This window comes from Perissodus microlepis, chromosome 1 (genome assembly GCF_051167445.1).
Source record: "Perissodus microlepis isolate ML-2025 ecotype Zambia chromosome 1, ASM5116744v1, whole genome shotgun sequence".
NCBI classification, from domain to species: Eukaryota; Metazoa; Chordata; class Actinopteri; order Cichliformes; family Cichlidae; genus Perissodus; species Perissodus microlepis.
Genome location: NC_140461.1, coordinates 21231014 through 21248428, shown reverse-complemented (window position 1 = coordinate 21248428; position 17415 = coordinate 21231014). Strand labels below are relative to the sequence as shown.

General features: G+C 39.4%; 1 protein-coding gene across 13 annotated transcripts in view; it reads left to right on the top strand.

Moving 5' to 3' along the window:
• Positions 1-17415, top strand: part of plekha7b (pleckstrin homology domain containing, family A member 7b) — a 77036-nt gene that overhangs the window by 10675 nt on the left and 48946 nt on the right. Inside the window, exon 1 of one of the 13 annotated variants that reach the window (XM_084934969.1) lies at positions 2371-2464. The exons of 11 other annotated variants lie outside the window; for them this stretch is intronic. Coding sequence is in view for 1 of the 2 variants with exons in the window: in XM_084934953.1 (XP_084791079.1) it covers positions 6072-6145 (74 nt within the window). In the remaining variant the exon portion in view is untranslated. Of the gene's footprint in view, positions 1-2370; positions 2465-5638; positions 6146-17415 lie in introns of those variants that run through there. One more of the 13 variants, XM_084934953.1, reaches the window with a different exon arrangement.

The following is a 17415-nucleotide window of genomic DNA, read 5'->3' as shown; positions in this document are numbered from 1 at the left end:
TAATGTTAGGCTAACTTGTAAGTCTAAACTAAGTGTGAATATGAATGGTCTGTCTCTCTGTGTTAGCCCTGTGATGGATTGGTGACCTGTCAAGGCTGTACTCCACCTCTTTCCAGTTGTCAGCTGTGATATGCTCCGCTGCACCTCCACCCCTTATCCAACCCACCTGAACTGGATTAGCAGTTAAAAGGATGAATGAATATACTTATTGTTATTAATTATTGTATTATAAATATTACCAGTGGCTTATAATTTAACATAAAAGAGCTTTAGCTCTTGCTTAAATTAATACAGCCACACAGAGTATTCTTTATTAGGTGTTTTAGCTGTTTTCTTGCTTTTTAAAAAACAAAACAAAAAAAACAAGCAAACACACAAAGCTGCGGGTTATGACAAACCTGCCTGGTATGAAAAGACAAACAGGAAAAAGTTTGTGACCAGTGGGCAAAGTGGAGCTGTCAAACGAGTGAATATCAGAAACACTGCCAATGAGCGCTTTTGTTTCTCAGTTTCTGCTTAGTATTTAACACAGCTGTGTGCTAAAAAGTGGTGAATGTGAAGGCTATATATGTCAAACATTGGCAGCTTGTTGTGCTAACCCAAGTGGAGAGAAACGTTATTATAAAATTGCTTATTAATTGCTACAGTGCATCCTACAACGCACATGATCCTACATCCTACATGCTCTATCTCTCTGCAGATAAGTTTCTAGAAATTTCTAATCATGCAGGGTGCTTTACTGCTGATATATTCCAAAGGGCTGAAAAACCAAACACTTCAATAAGCTTATGTTAGCAGCAGATTGAGTGTATGAGCTGTGAGAAAATGTTGCTTATTGTGGATTACTTGATTGAATATTGCTGTTTCCATTAATGGAATATTGAGTGCGAAAAAAAAAAGAAAAGAAATGAAAAGACTGGACCGACCACTGCTACTGAGAGCAGATGTGAGGGTTTGAGCAATTTCTCTCACTGCAGCATTTATCGAGCACATTGACCACACAGCTGTGTGATTTCTTGCAAACCGATCCAATTTAATTTGCCTCAGTGCAAAGATGCATGGCTAATTTTGTATTCATGAGCCTTTCCTCAGTGCTTCTTTTTTCTATTCTAAATCTTTGATTGATTAATTAAAACCTGCTGTGATCTGGCATTACCTCTAATCATTGTGTTTAAGTTATATAGTGACAAAAAAGTGCTAATTTTAAGCGATGTATTCATGTTTTTAAAACTGCAGTTTCTGCGATGCTGCACCGGCTCTCAACTGTCATCGGATCAATGAGACCTGCTGAAGCACTAGCAGGAGAACCATGGTGCTGTTCTGCATGTAGCCACTAGATACTGCTGTTGCGTCTTTGTACACTTCACCAAGACACTTTTTGACAGTTTGGTGGTTTATCACACATTTTCTTTCCATCTCTGCCAATGACAAGGTCAGATAACGGAGATTACACATAAAGTGTTGAATCAGGTATATTTTTTTATTGTGGTTTCATCCTATGACAGCATCTAACTCAAGCTTGAGTTACAAGCTTGTTTTGTTTTTTAACGAGATATAATAATTCACCATTCATCTCACAGTGTGATTACCCCTTTCGTGTATTTGTTCTGTAATGTATAGCTAAATGTCAGAACATCCCGTCTCTCTGGGCTATTTGAGAGTCTGTTAATTCAAGCCTTTTTTTGTTGTGTTGTGGGTTTCCTGTTTGCTAACCGGATGGATCAGATACAGTAAATTAAAAACCTTAATTTGTTATATGGTAGCCGGGATAAAAGCAGTGTATGGATATCGACGTGGTATGGATTGACCTACCCTCAGGTTTGACCACCTTCATTCAGCCCTCCGGTCTTATCTATATGTCTGTCTGTGGATTATTGAACCGGCACTGCAGCAGCCTGCACCAGCCACTCAGGTTTGCTCTCCGTCCATTCCTCTCTCCCCCAGGCGGACTGGGATGTGATCTGATAAAGAGGACTCTGGGTGAGACGGAAGGCTCTGGTTGCAGTCAGAGACCAAGGTCAGCACTTTGCTGGACACCACAAAGAGGTGATAACTATTCATCTGTGATAATCAAAAAGAGCGGCACCTTTAGAGTTTTGTTTCAGGCCAGGTCCAGCTCTTTTTCTCATCACCAGCTTCTGCATCGACACTAAGCAGCAAAGTGTTATTTTATTATTCCCCAGTGAGCATAAGTAGAGCTATATTCTGCAAGGGCCGCCAGTGTTACCGATTGATCAAGAGTAGAGAGAGAGAGAGGGCTGAAACAGCAGTTATGCTCCTATCTGACACCCCTCTTTTTCTACTTTCTAGCACACCCACTAGCATACATTTAGCAAGCTCAGTTTTCATATGTTAAGAGAGCAGAAAGGGACACTCCCTATTAGTTGTCTTCAGAATCAGGACAGATGTGGACATCTGAGGCTTTTTAAGTGGACTCACTGCATTACGTCTGATCACTAAACTGGTGAGTAGCAACATGTGCATATATATGATTTTATAGCCAGGAGTATGTAGATTAGTCTATTATATACGTAGTGACTGTAATGTCCAACATATTTGTCTTGGGACAAAAATAGAATGACCTGTTCTACAAACAGTTTCAACTTTTGAAGAAATGCATTGTTCTGTCTGTTGTTCACTTCATCATATTGATGAAGCTTTTTATTGCAAGCATTAAAATGTTTCATTGCTTTGTCCTCTTTGTAATTTTATTACTTATCTAAGTGCTCGAGTACCCTCCACAGATCTCAGTTCTCTTCTTTGCATGTAAATCGATTCCTGTTATAGATTACTTTCAGTAGTTTCACACTTTTTGAAATGCTACTGCTTGTGCAGCGAGTTTCTGAGTATTCTGATCTGTCACCTACTGTAAATCAGGCAGTAATATCACATTAGTAAAATACTGTGTTACAAATAAAACGTCTGCATTCAAAATCTCTAAGTAGGAAAGTAAGTAAAGCAAAGTGTACTATCAAGAAAACAGTGCTAATTTCTGGTAGTGCATAATGCAATGCAGTGATTGCCCTTTCTATGTATTAATATTTAATTCTGGTGGGTGAATATTACTTATGTATTCTACTGTATTGGACGGTTTCATTTAGAATGAGAAATCTGCATAGTAGTTAATTTATTACAGACAGTGGCAGACTTAATGTTGGGGAGCAGTGGAGTGTTTACGGAACTTTAGAAATCACATCATCAGATGCGCCTCAGCAGACTGATGTTAGCAATGTGATGATGGTGTATTGGTGAGCCACCCACAGATGTATGTATATGTGTACATTCATTATCCCCCCCACCCCTCTGTAAAGCTTGCCGCGTTTGCCTGCATCTCTACAGCTGCCCAACATAACAGAAAGTTAAAGTGAATGTAGAGGAGAGACAGAGATAATTAGCATTTAGCAAAAGATATGGCTAAATGCTACGCTAACAATCAGGGACCAGATCAGTCAAAAGCAGTAACTTAACAAGTGCACTTAGCCCATTTCTACAGTTGTTGAATGAGCGACAGTCATTTTAAAGTTTGAATGGACGCTGTGTCTGTTCATAAGGTGTGGGCTTATTTTTGTGTGTATCTGGCCTCGTACGTTTGATGTGCTATGTTTGATATCAGTCCTGCTGAGGGTGTACAAGTAGCCATTTGTCTCTTCATACCTAGTAGTGCTGTCAACAGCCATTATATTTATAGGAAGAAGAAGCTGTTTTACATCTGATATGATTTGTATGTTGGCGTTAGTCCATGCAATTAAATTAATTACCTTCAAAACTGTGCAGTGCGATACATGGATATGTTGAAAGAGGCGGCTAGGACATAATTCAGATGGTGTTTGGTGGTGGTCGGACCCAGACATCTGACAGACTGGTATTATCGCCACAGTGTTGAAGTCTTTACTTGCAGCGCCATGCCTCTGACTCCTGTGGTATGATAATGAGATGTGAAGCAGTGTGGGGATGGATGAGAAAGAGCAGCAGAGGGTGAAACTAAGGGAATGAGAGCAGCAGCGGCAGGACACATCGACTACATGTTCATGTGTGTACTTGTGTGCTCAGGTGCCATCAGATTAATTTTCACTTAAAGCCTAACTGCTTTAATAGCTAATTGAAGGTATTTGTAGCATGACATAGTCGTCAGTCTCATTGGTTTATAGTCTTCACTTCCTCATGTTATCTGATGTCTCCGCTATGCAAAATGTTCCCCTTTTGTCTTTTCTTGGTGTTTAAATTCATCATGTTGGACAGTATTGTCCTGTGGTGCATATGCAGAAGGACTGAGGTAATGTTTGCAAAAGAAAAACATCATTAGAAGATCATTTGTAGAGACTGGTAACATGGGAATATAGAGAGTATAAACTGTAGTCATCGCCTTTTCATGTAATAAACTTTTCCATCATACTATCTGGCAGAATAAGCATTTACAACATAGTATATGTCTAGTACTTACTCAGTTCAGTTTTAATATTATAGGCTTATAAATCACAACAAAAGTAATCGAGTGCTCTTTATATTGTAAGAATTTCAAGTATTCCAAATTTAGCAATCAAATGATTGGGAGGGGCAGCCATCTGTTTTAAGCCAGTGGAAAGACAAGATCATAAAGTGATGACGAACAACAAACAGGAAAACACATGTGACATGCAGCAGTAGCACGGGGGAGTAAAAGTGAGAGGAAAAAGAGGAGCGGTGCTCAGTGCATCATGGTAGAACCTCCATCTGCTTGAGCCTATTGCAGCATAACTAAGAGTTTAGAAAAAAGGAAAAAAAAAAAAAACTAAGCCTAATCTTAAAAGTACAAAAGGAGGGGGAGGTGGGGTCTGCCTCCCAAACCCGAACTGAGAGCTTGTCCCACACGAGAGGGGCCTGATATCTGGATGCTTTAGCTCTCAGTGTACTTGCTAAAACACTTACTTTGATATTTTTGGATATTTAAGATAGATTTATTTTAGTACTCTAAAAGAACAGCTTTGCATGTTTCCCAGTCGTAAACAATCCTTTTCTATCTAATACTGTCCGCTGGTGCAGCCCCTTTTATTATCCTTTCTAAAACAAGTGCCTTTAAGCCCATCTTTTCCAGGTTGGCTGCACCAAGGTTTGGTTCTGTGCACTGAAATGATTTTATTAAGGACATAGTGTCTCTGAAAGTAACAGATTCAAGAGTAGAAAAAACACTGTCTGAAACAAAGCATTTAGAGGAGTGTGGAGTCGGGGCCCTTGCACACTGACTGACTGCAGTTTTGAAACTTTGGCCATGTTTCATATGAGCAACCACGACTGAAACAATATCTGTTAGAGAAAGTAAGAAAGAGCATAATAGATCCCCTTTTAGAAGTGATAGGATGTGATCGTTCAGGACTTTGTATGTCAGGAGATGGATTTTAAAATCATTCCTGGATTTTACAGAGAGCCTGTGAAGTGAAGCTAATGTAGTTTTTCTCTGGTCCCAGTTAGTGCTCTCACTGCAGCATTTTGGATGCTGCTACCCATTCTCTCCCTTTTCCTCACCCCCTCATCTCTTTTTCTTACTTTAATTCCTCATCCATCCATCCTTCCTTCCTTCCTCCTTAACTCCCCCCTTTTATGCTGTGTATTGGCTGCATGACTGCAGAGAGAATGGAGCAAAGAGAGCATCCAGTTCAGGGAAGTGCTCTGGCGACAGAGCTCTGCTGAGGAACGCATTTATTAGAAGAGAGAAGGAGGAGAGCTGAGGAAGAAAAGATTACCGTTAATGGGAGGGAAAGAGGGAAGAGATTATGATTATATTGTTATGGCTTATTCTTTGTACCTGTGGTGTTAGTTTGTGCTTTGTTACCTCTTAAAAGATTTATTGGTGAGGTTGATTGGCCTTGATAATACCAATCACACGGGTGTCACTCAGAAACCAGGGACACTTCGGTGATTGCATATATTTTTAGTTTCACCTAAGCAGCAAAGGCGGGAAGGAGGATGTTTTGAATGAACTGACGCCACGGGGCTCAGCAGAGGACGTCAGCAACAGCGGCACTACCAGCTGAGAGAAGTACACACACACAGGCACCACTGAGACGAGCACAGCAAATCACAGACCTGCAGCTAACATGCTGGGCCAGCCAGGACAATCAACCTCACACGTCTCCTACAAGAGGCAGCCAGTGTATGGGGCGACTCACAGGTGTGTATCCCAGCCCCTCTCTTAGCACATATATGGGACTGTATTGCTGCGTAGCTTGTCGGGAGCTGTGTGTGTGTCTGTGCTAAGGCTTTCCAGCAGGCAGGAAATAAAATGCTTTAGATTGCAAGTTGTTAAGTGTTTGTACAAAGTCTACATGCAGGCAGGCAGATTTCAGATGCATGCTGAAAAGTGTCCGCTATCTCTTTTTGCTGCCAACAAGGCATCTGGCTTTTTATGCCTCTATAAACCTAGTGATTGCTTTTGGAGGGTGTGTGTACCTGTGTGAACTGGATCAGTCTTTACGGGGGTGAAGAGACAGAGAGGGAAAAGAAAGAGAGAGCGAGAGAGGGAGATGCTCACTGCAGTGCCTCATGATCACAGGTCACTGATTGCTGTGTTGATGTCAGCAGAACTGTGATCCCTTGGGCTTGTATACTTTAATGTAGATCTCTCTATAGGCTAGACTATTGCAGGGGTTTAATGCAGTCCTAAGTTCAGAGTGAGCCAGACTTGTAAAAGAATGTAGTTTACATGGGAGTGCGTGTTTATTCTTAGTGCACTTGCTGTTTGTTAGGACCCTTTACATGTGCAGACAAACAGCACACCTGCTGTATGTTACATGTTTCTTACACACCTCAAATCCCATATGTTACACTTTATAAACTACATGCAGTGGGCGCTGTTGCCTTAAATAAAAGACTAAATTGTTACATTAGTATAATTGTTCAAAATGGATTATATATGTAATTCATACAGCAGCATATAGTATGCATGCTGCTGTAGACAGACAGCTTTACATTAACACAGCTCGAAGCCCAGTGTATGAAAAGCCAAAGAGCAGCTTGAAGCCGGCAATTTTGAAGCTGCTCTTTGGTTTATTGGTGTGGTTAATGCCACTTTTAAATGGGATGTGACATGGAAACCATCCATTTATTGATCTGCACAAACTACATCAAGCTTATTGCCATTCTGTCAGGGTCTTTATGTTAGCTGAAGCGATAAGGTTACTTAGCCTGTTTGTCATTCCTACATATGCTTCTGCATCGGCCAGATCCCCCGCAGTGCTCTCTGCCACAGAGGCAGTAAACACCACACTGCAAAATTTCTTCTAAGATCAGCAAAAAGCAGAGCGTGACGGCTTGGATCATCTTTGAATCAATAGTCTTTTAATTGCAGTATGCTACATTAACAGCATAGCACATGTTGAAATAACATTAATGAGACTCTGGTGAGTTTTTTCCAGTCCTGTGCGGTTGTCTGGTTTTAATGGATTAGCTAATGCTCACCTTCTAGTGTTGAACATCTGACTCAATGTTTAGTTCACCAAAACAGTCCCCAGTCACACCCAGCACAGCTCATCCTTCCTGCTTCATTTGTATGCTTATCTGACATAGAGGTCATGTCTTTGATTGAATGGCTGGAGCACTTCAGGCTGAAAAATGAAACACCAAAAATAGGTGCAGTGGATAGAATACCTTTGAATACAGGGGACAGACCCCCGCCCCACTGCACATTTCCAGGGAGACTTACTATTTCTAAGAATAGACTATAATGGTGATACTTAACAGAAGGTTAAAGCATTTGAAAAGGGAGGGTCTTCTCAGTGTATTAAGATCGTGACCTTTTTAAATCCCCCAAACTGTTATTTAGTTGAGCCGCTGTGAGTGGGATAGAGATTCCAGGGAAGAGACTGTTCTAGTAAAATCTCCATCCTGCTGGCTGGTAAGAGTTTTCGAGCTGTGCACCAGATGTGGCCTACCTTCCCTGCCTTAATAAACCTATTAAGTCACAGCAAGCTTTCCTCACACACAGGATACAGAGGGCTAAAAATAGCCTTCATTTACCCTCTGCCAGCCAAGTGGACCCTCACCTAATTAATTTAATCCATCGGTTTAATTTCCATGTTGAACTGTGATAGCATGCATGCTTTGGCAGCCAACAGAGAGAGATGCAATGCGTTATTACATGTTTTTTGTTAAAGAAAATACTTTTGGTAACAAATAATAATTCTAAACATTTGATGTGCAATCATGCGGTCTAGTGATGAAGGATTTAATGTCATCACTGTGCTGCTCCTCTGGTCTCAGTAAGGGAATACCAGGAAAAAAAATAGCTATGTGTGCAGCAGACATGAAGCCTCGACACATTCTAGTTGATGTTGTGTGGTTTCTGGACTGCAGGGGCCTTTGTGTGTGGTGCCTGGGTGTTGTTCATTGCCACAGAGCACTGCAGTCGTGGAGTAGCCGCTTTTTGTCTTAACCCCGTGTATCACTGTAATATAACTCCCCAGTGGGAGTGTGGTCATTGGCTGCCTGTACTCTGGGTTGTGTGTCTTCTCAGATTCTGTAATGAGAACTGCAGGAGAGATTTCTCTAAGCCTCAGGCAATCTGGGCACAGGTAGCTCCCAGCACACAGACACCCTCACACAGAAAGAGCCGACTCAGTCCCGCGAAGGAAAGAATGTGACGGAAGAAAGCATTCGCCATCCTTGATGAGATTTCAGAAATGTCTTCGTTATTTTAGATACACTGTACACATTCAATGGTAAAGATAAGCGTAGTGTGGTTTAGAAAAAAGAAATAAAGTGCTGTGCTATACAAACTTGGATGCCCTCAGGCCTTGGATTCTTACCAACATAATCACTTTTTGAAAACTGTCACTAAATGTAAATGAAGTGAAGACATTTACAATAAATACATTTCATCGGGATGATTTCATATATCTGTGTGTGTGTGTGTGTGTGTGTGTGTGTGTGTGTATGTGCACGTGTGCTGGTTAGGGTTAAGTAGAGGGTATTTAGTGGCTGCATGACATAATAAAGTCTCTGACACAATTGTGTAAGGGATTTAGACATGTTTCACAGCATGAGGGTTAGCTGAATCCGATTGTTAGAGAATCCAGTGGCTGTTTATCTGCTTCTCTGCTTTTGGACAAAAGCACTGGCAAGTGACATGGCTTTCATGAAATGTGGAAAACGGGGATTAACCTGGTTCAGATAATGTAAGCCTTAAGGCTACAATAAGATACAGCTACATCTGCTTTGTTTCACTACATTGTAAAGAGCATATGGTGAACTGAAGGCACAGGAGAACACACACACACACACACACATATATATATATATATATATATATATATATATATATATATATATATATATATATATATATATATATAGACACATATATATAGATATAGATATGTATATATAAATCTCCCTGAACTGATATTGTTACACTATAGTAGTTATATCACTATTAAGTGGTCTCCTCTGTCAGCTATTAGATAGCTATTACCCTATTCAGTGGTAGCTTGAGTCTTTTGGATGTGTCATGTGCAGTTCAGTTAGATCTATCATCATACTACTAGATAGCGCATGTTACAAAGCTCTGTTGGCTACTAAGACATTTTCCATGAGATATTTTATATGCACCTCTTAAGGCCTATGAGAGCCTCCAATACTGTCCTCTGTTTATCACAGGTTACAATAAAAGAGGAGCACCTTCTGAGCCTGCTAAAAGCTAGAGACGGTGATATGCAGGGACTGATAACAATTGGAATTTTTTTTTCAATGCACTGATAGCATCTCTACCATTTAGTTTCAAATGAAGGAAGATTTGTTCCCCTTGCATCAAAGTGGTAGCGAGACAAGAAACAGGGTATAAAGGGTTATGGAAGGTGTTTTACGCTCAGGGGGAATAAAGGAGGGCCGGTGTTTTGTGTAATAAGAAGGTTTTCTGCCAGCTCTTCTGAAGTAAAACATTCACCCAGAAGACAGAACAAACTGCTGTGTCAGTTTCAAGTCTGTGCAGTTTAGCCACAGTATCGCCACCTAATTGCCCACATTATTTATCTATCAGTTTAATACGGCGCTCACCAACTCTATTAATTACTGCAGTTTATTCTTATATTGTCTAGCCTGGCATACTGTAAATTGAATAGAAGAAATGTTGTTATTTGTGAAAAAGATTCAGATATAGTGTTTTTTTATTTTAATATTTGCAAATTATGAACTGGAATTTTTGTATCTGATACATGGTGTCTTGCTCACAGTCTGTTTATCTGTTAGCTTTTTATTGATTCAGTTTTTGATGTTGTGGGATTATGGGGTTTAGAGATCAGAGAGATAATCTGTGCACATGAACATATGCAGTTTGTCACTCTGTGTGTGCTCAGGGAAACGTGACAGATATTCTCGCTGTGCGAGTCAGACACATTCATTCTGCACATCCATCATTTGGTATTGTTCAAAACTGGGTGCAGACAGGTCGAAGACAGAAAAATGCTCGGAATAAACCTCATAAATGATAACTGCTGCTGCATGGGGCTAGCACTGAGGTAGGCCGTGCCTGCATTTTTAAGACACATATTTTTAAGATTTGCATTTTTAGGCCACATATTCTTACTTACTTGGTGATGCTAGTCCAGATAACTCTGATGCACACAGTGGTGACGAGCCACATTTTGGTTTGTGCTTTTGTTCAACAGTTTTCACTTTTTCAGGAACTCTTCATCTGTCTTTTTATAAATCTTTTCATGGCTGTTGTATGCAATTGATTCTCTTATTCTGAAGAAAGAGCAGTCATCTCTCACTGTCACCTGAAGAAGTGAAGACAAGCTGGGTTACTGAAGATTCTGTAAAGGTTTACTGGCATAAGAAAGCATTACACATTAGAGGTGGGAATCATCAGACAACCCATGGTGTGATGTTATCACAATACTTCACTCACAATATGGTATTATTGCAATTCTTTTAACATTTTATGATACGCTGAGTATTGCAATAACATATAATGCGATTTGTCACCTTTTTTCAATTGCTCATTATATCCACAAATATAAATGTAGTCAGTATCTGTATTATCCAATAAGATAAAGTTGTCTTTTTTTTCTCCTGCAAAATGAGATTGACAAACATACCAACACTGTCACTAAAATCTGCAATTTATGTTGCTTTGAGACAGAGTCAGTCTGCTATCAGTCTGCTATCAGTCTGCTATCAGTCTGCAATTTAATGGTGTCAAGTTGGCAATTATGTGCAATCTGTTTCTGATAAATCAGCAATCAACTGCGATAAGTCATAAAAATCACATATTTGTTGCTGTCTACTTAAGCAGAAAATCACATTTAACAGAAATTTCAATTTAACTGTTACATTTGCATTCAGCAACCATCCTATTCTAAATATAACCAGAATACAAGTAGTTTGCAGCCAGCTGAGTTGAGTCCCCTCGAGCTGTGCTCAGTGACAAAGGCTCATTCACACTGATGGCAATGTGCTGGCAATCTGTCTGCATTTATAAATTAGGCAGTAATTATTTGCTAATCTTTGACAATCTCTCTGAGATGGATTGTAGTCAGTCCAAGTCAGACTGCAACTTTTTGCTGGATGTCCTGGGCAATCATCAGTTGCAGAATATTAAAAAAACAAAACAAAAATAAAACAATAAATCAATACAATCATTTTTTGTCCTAGTTTTCCTCGTGTGACTGAGCCATTAGCTTGCTCTGAATTAGGAAGTAGCTTTGTCAAGCTAAGTATGTCCAGTGTTGGATGTTTTTTTGGTCGAGCTGATTTAATGTAAGTAAAGATGATTGTGCATGCGATGAGCGCTCTTGTTCATAGCATTCCCCGAGTATATTCATTTATTTCATGAAATATCGATATTTGGTGTTGCTGAATCGATTGCCATGTAAATTATATACTAGATATAATGCTGCATCCACCCCCCCCACCCCCACCCATACAACACATCTGTGTACACATGGGAAGAGTGTTAAGAGGCTGTGCATGATGCACCACTGCAAAATCAGTTTTATGCTTACAGGGAAGATGCTGTGACAGCTCTGACACTTATTATGAATATCAATGACGAATGCAGTTGAGTGCAAGAAAGATATACAGACGATTTCCACAGAATTCTCTCATCTCCTCTTCTTTCATAATTTTGCTTTGGCACTGATTATTGAAAATGTTTAATCTGACGGGTTGTTGGGAATAGTCTTTTTTGTAAATTCATTTATATGCATGTCACTGCTCAAAAACATTGCCCCACTATAAACACAGATCGTGAATGGCTGTCATGTGATTGCATAGACATAATTTTACAAAGGATGCCACAGCTATGCTTTATCATCAGGTTTGCTTGAAAAATGATAGTTTAAACAACCACCTTACTATGTTGTGCTGGATTCTGGGGTTTAATTTAGCTTACATGTTGCTATGTGCCAGATACATAAACTGCAGATGAAGACTGTTGCTTATTGACAGACCTTTACTTTTAAAAATCTTTTATAGGTTGTTCCAGCCAGACTTTTCCCCTTAATCTCTCTCCTCAAGGATATGTTGCACAATTTATTTATCACCATTCCTGCCATCAAAGACGAATGTAAGGTACAAAGAGGGAAAATATTTCTTCAGTTACTCTAACTTTTCACAACTTTGTATGTTCTCCTCCAAGTCTCTGTTTCTTAAACTTTAACACATATAACTTTGCTTCAGTCGACTTTATTTTTGTCTTTATATTCACCTTTATACATCATCTGATGGCAAGATTAAGAGCTCAGTAAAACCTTCGAGTATGTTTGTTCCATTTTTCATCTTTGAGTTGAGAGACAAGCTCATTGCATTATGGGCCTGAGTTACTAATTAATTCAGTTGTGTTGTGTGTTTTTACAGGAATTAGATGGGGGGGAAAAGGGTGTTACAGGATATCGCTGACCTGTGAAGTATTTTATCTTCTGTCTATTTGTTCTGCTTCCAGAATGACGCATTGCTGCTTTTATGTACTGCCTTGTTTTAGTTCATAAGTTACCCAGATGGGAGGCTATGGGTAGGGACAATAGAAGGAAGAGAGCAGAAGGAATGGGGGAGCTAACATCTTTTTATCTCTTCTGATTCATTGTTATATTTCACAGGCTCATGCTCTTTAATATATTTTATTCTGCTGACAGTGCCATGATCACTTTGCTAGTTAAGCCTCCTACACATGGGTGGGAAGGGGGAGATTCAAGGGTGAGTCAGACAAATTCAAATGAGTCATAACGTAAGAAGGTGCAATAAAAGTTTAATGAGTTAAACCATTATCGCACTATGAAAGTGTCAAAATTGGTGACTTTTGGTAAAATTGATCTGACTGTTGGATCTTGGTGGTATGTTTAGCTTTGGAGTCCGCACAGCTAATGGCCCCGTGTTTATCTTCTGCCCAAAGATTTTCAGCTTTAGCTTTCCTGCACACTTCACATCCTCTTCTGTCCTACATTGCACAGCTAAGCGTTTAGCTGTGTTTGGCTTTGTGATGCGGGTTGGGCTCTGTATTTAGCTGCTGAGCCTGAGGCTCAGTATGTAAAACAGAAGCATATGCTCTAGTTCAGTGTTCCTTAGCCACAGGGGAAATCAGGTTATCAAAGAAAGAAATCGATCTGTTTTGTCATTTTATATTTCATGCTTAAGATTTGTTTTAATTATTTTGACTGTTTTTGCTTGATTTTGTTTTATATGCAAGTGAGCTCCCAGTTTGGATTTAGGACACAGACTCACTCTACTTTTAAGATTATGCTTAAAACGTTACTTTTTCGTAAAGCTTATAGTCTTGTTGTATTAGACTTAGGCTTTCGTTGGGGGGGAATTACACACTGAGCATTTCTTTTTCGCTCCCTGTGAAAAACTACTATATTTAATCATTAGCAATTATTAAACTTGGGCTCTCTATTATAGTTTACCTCTTGTCCTGTCTCTCTTTGCTCTCACTCTCAACTGGTCATGGCAGCTGGCTGCCCCTCCCTGAGCCTGGTTATTCCAGCAGTTTCTTCCTGTTAAAAACACGTTTTTCCTTTCCACTGTTGCCAAGTGCTTGCTCAATGGGGATTATGGGATAATTTTGGTTTCTTTTTAATATTGTTGTGCATTGAGGCTACTGCTCTTGTACATAAAAATGTAATTGAACTGAACTGAAGCACTCCACTTCAGAATGACCTAGAATACAGTACCTTCCTGTCTGTGTCAGTAAGGAAGGAGTTAAGTCTGTGTTGGCACATAAGCCTTTTTTAGGCATGGGGTACATAATATTGCTGCCTTCATCTCTTACAACAAGGGCATCCTGTCATGCAGAAATAGTTCACTTTGATGTTAATGTTCTCATGGCTTCATTCAGACTTTCACACAACTCTCACATTTAAATCCATCATACAGATCAAACAAATGATCAGACTGTATGATTGTAAAGTGAAGAACACAGTGTCATTTGTGGTTAGCTCCTGATCAGGTCTGTTTCAATGTGGCAAATAATTTATTATAATCAGTAATTAAGTTGCAACTTCACACACTTCGCTGTGACGCTCTTTTGCTCTGGAAATGTGGAAAAAAATGAAGTCTTTGTATTTTGTACAGATTTACTTTACAATAATAATAATAATTATTATTATTAAAAGAGAAGAGGGAACATTCATCATTTCATTAACTCTTGCCCCATCATAGGGCAAGTTTGATACTTCCTCAAATTTGGCATGAGATTAGTTGGAAAGTATGAGACCGTGTGAGCAAGCGAGATGGAAAGTGGCAGACTCATGCCATTTAAAAAAATGTAAATGTTACTAGATTCAATCAGAAAGGTTCATATGCCCTCAGATTAATAGAAAGGAGTACATGTCTAAAAGGGGCAACATTCATCCTGCTGTGTTAGTTGACATTGGTTAGCATGCTCCAGTTCATGGAGCATGAAACAGCATTTGCATTTAAGAGACACCGTGTCCAGGATCTCCTTGATCAGGACTGGCTAGCTCATCAAGGAGCCCTAATTCCTGATTTGGAATCATTTGCTTGGAACCTGAAATCAGTCTGCTTAGCTGAGTAGCGTGCATCTCTGCCGGATGCTTTCTGTGCATAATATTCTGTTCTGTGATAAAAACAAAACCAAAACATGTTGATAGACATTAAAAATCTTTGAGATATTTGAGACCTTGACTTTTTACCGTTTAAAATATGCAAGGTGATAGAAATAGATGGAAATACATGAAAAACCCAGGCTTGGAACCAAACCTGGGCCCTTGAAATAGCCATCTGGCTCAACCTCATGAGCTATAACAGTGCCATCATTTTCTGGTATATGCTACTTCAGAACCCCCCTGAAATTTGAAATCAGACTACAATAAAGTTATAGAAATAAAGAAATATAAATAAAATAAGAAATAAAGTTCAGTATGATAGCATCAGAAAACTCGTGTTTGATTATTTTTCTTACAAACTGATTTTTTTTAGCTTATTTCTATGTCATATTTCCCCCAGGTTTTCCTTGTATAGTGGCTGGATGCCTCAATTGTGCTGCCTAACGCACACTTTGTGAACCACTGGCCTAAAGGGAAGAGGAAACGAAGCTAAAACAGCCTGTTTCAGATAGTGGATGAACTCAGGGTTAGTCAAGTAGAGCCCAACAATAAGAATATGGAGCTGGAAATGAGCACAATATGTTCTCCTTTATGTATGCACTTCACACTTCACAAGCATGTTGTGAAGTAGACTTCATCCCGTTAAGGTTACAAGACATATAACATTACTTTCTATTACTCGAAGAAATGTGACAATTCTTATTAGCAAAAATTGAAGACGTCAAATAAATGTGATTTGTCATTGGTCTTGGCCATCAATATTCATCAAGTAACGTGTGGATAAATCTGTGGTATTAAATATTGACCCAAAAAGCTGCAGGGACCTGCCATTGATTTTTTTTTTCTGAGTAATGCTCACTTCAGAAGACTTCCCAACTTTTTCTTTGTCACAGCATATCTCTATTATTGATCCCTGGAATAAGCTTTTAAAAGCCATTTTATTGTCATGTTTTGGGGCATTATACTAACACAGTGTCTTTGATGAATTACTACTTATCACCCTTTATAAATATTTATCAGCCAGCTAAAACTAATGCCAGTGGAAAAGAGGAGGCAGTGCCCAAAGCCTTATCTGCCCTGCCAGTTGCTGGCATATTTGGAGTTTATAACAATCTTCAACAAATAAATAACAAGAGTTAATGTTTTTTTAATAGTAAATATAAGAGATCAGAATCTCAACAGCCACATCTACTTTTGTCAGTTTTTTAAATCAGGTTTCCATGCATTTGTTATTATTGGTCCAACTCAAGTCTCTCTTACATTCACTGTAAAACAATTAGCTGTTGCCAGACTTGTTTTGCAACAGCATGACCAAAGGACAATTGTGACTCCAATGAAATGTGCTGCGTCAGAACTGCACATGCTTTGAATGTTAATAAGACAACACTTCTTTCAATTACTGCCAACCCTTTTGTTTGACTGATGTTCAGACACTGGCAAGTCTGTGCACCTGTTTTTGAGCCACATTGGGCCCGTTTGAGCCTGTCTTTGTCCAGTGCTACTTGAATAGTGTTTTTTTTTCTTTTCTGGATGACTGTGCTCCATTAAGTAAAGCTTGGACCAAGATTTTCCCATTTCATTTATTCCATCTTAGAGACACAGCTGTCCTTCAGCTGCAATCATTGTGTCATGCTACCAATTCAGCTTGGTGTTGCTGCTGTTAAAAACAATGTAGTTGATGATGAATGAGTGCAGTGATGGGGAAAATCCAGTTATTCAGTGTGAAGCTCGTATCCCTCATTTCCATACTGAACTGCAGTTGAATCTCCCGATAGCTTTTTGGGAGAGACTGCCCAGATAATTCTTCCACAAATGTCAGGGAAATGATGCTGAGCGAGGCTGCTGCAGTCCTCTTTTATGAAACTGATAACGCTCAGTCAACATTCAGAAATCCTGCTGCTGAATGCTTATCTCCTTAATGGCTCCCTGTGCACAAACCACTATTATTAAGGCTTAATTATTTTTGCCTCCTATGCTATGGGGTGTTTTCTGGAGGTCCACGATATCTCCCTTATGATGTAATGTCCCGTCGCACTCTGTAACACGCTCTCGTTGCATGGGTGGGGTATTACACGCATAGACATGAGTATTATTACAGACTTCGTTAACAGCTTGTGGCACCTCATTTGGCTTGTCATGTGTGCATATCTCCAGCACATCTTTGATTTGCTTTTATCTCATTCTTTTGAAGCCTATCATCTGCACACTAACAACTTACTGATACTAATGATACTGTACATTCATTACAGCTAATTGCACTGGTCTGGAAATTAAATCAGCAGCCCAGCTCAATTAAATGATTGCTGTTATCTTGTGATTCATTTCACAACATTGATTTGTAGTTTTTATTTCTCTGAGGCCAAATGCAGGCAGATGATTTATGTAA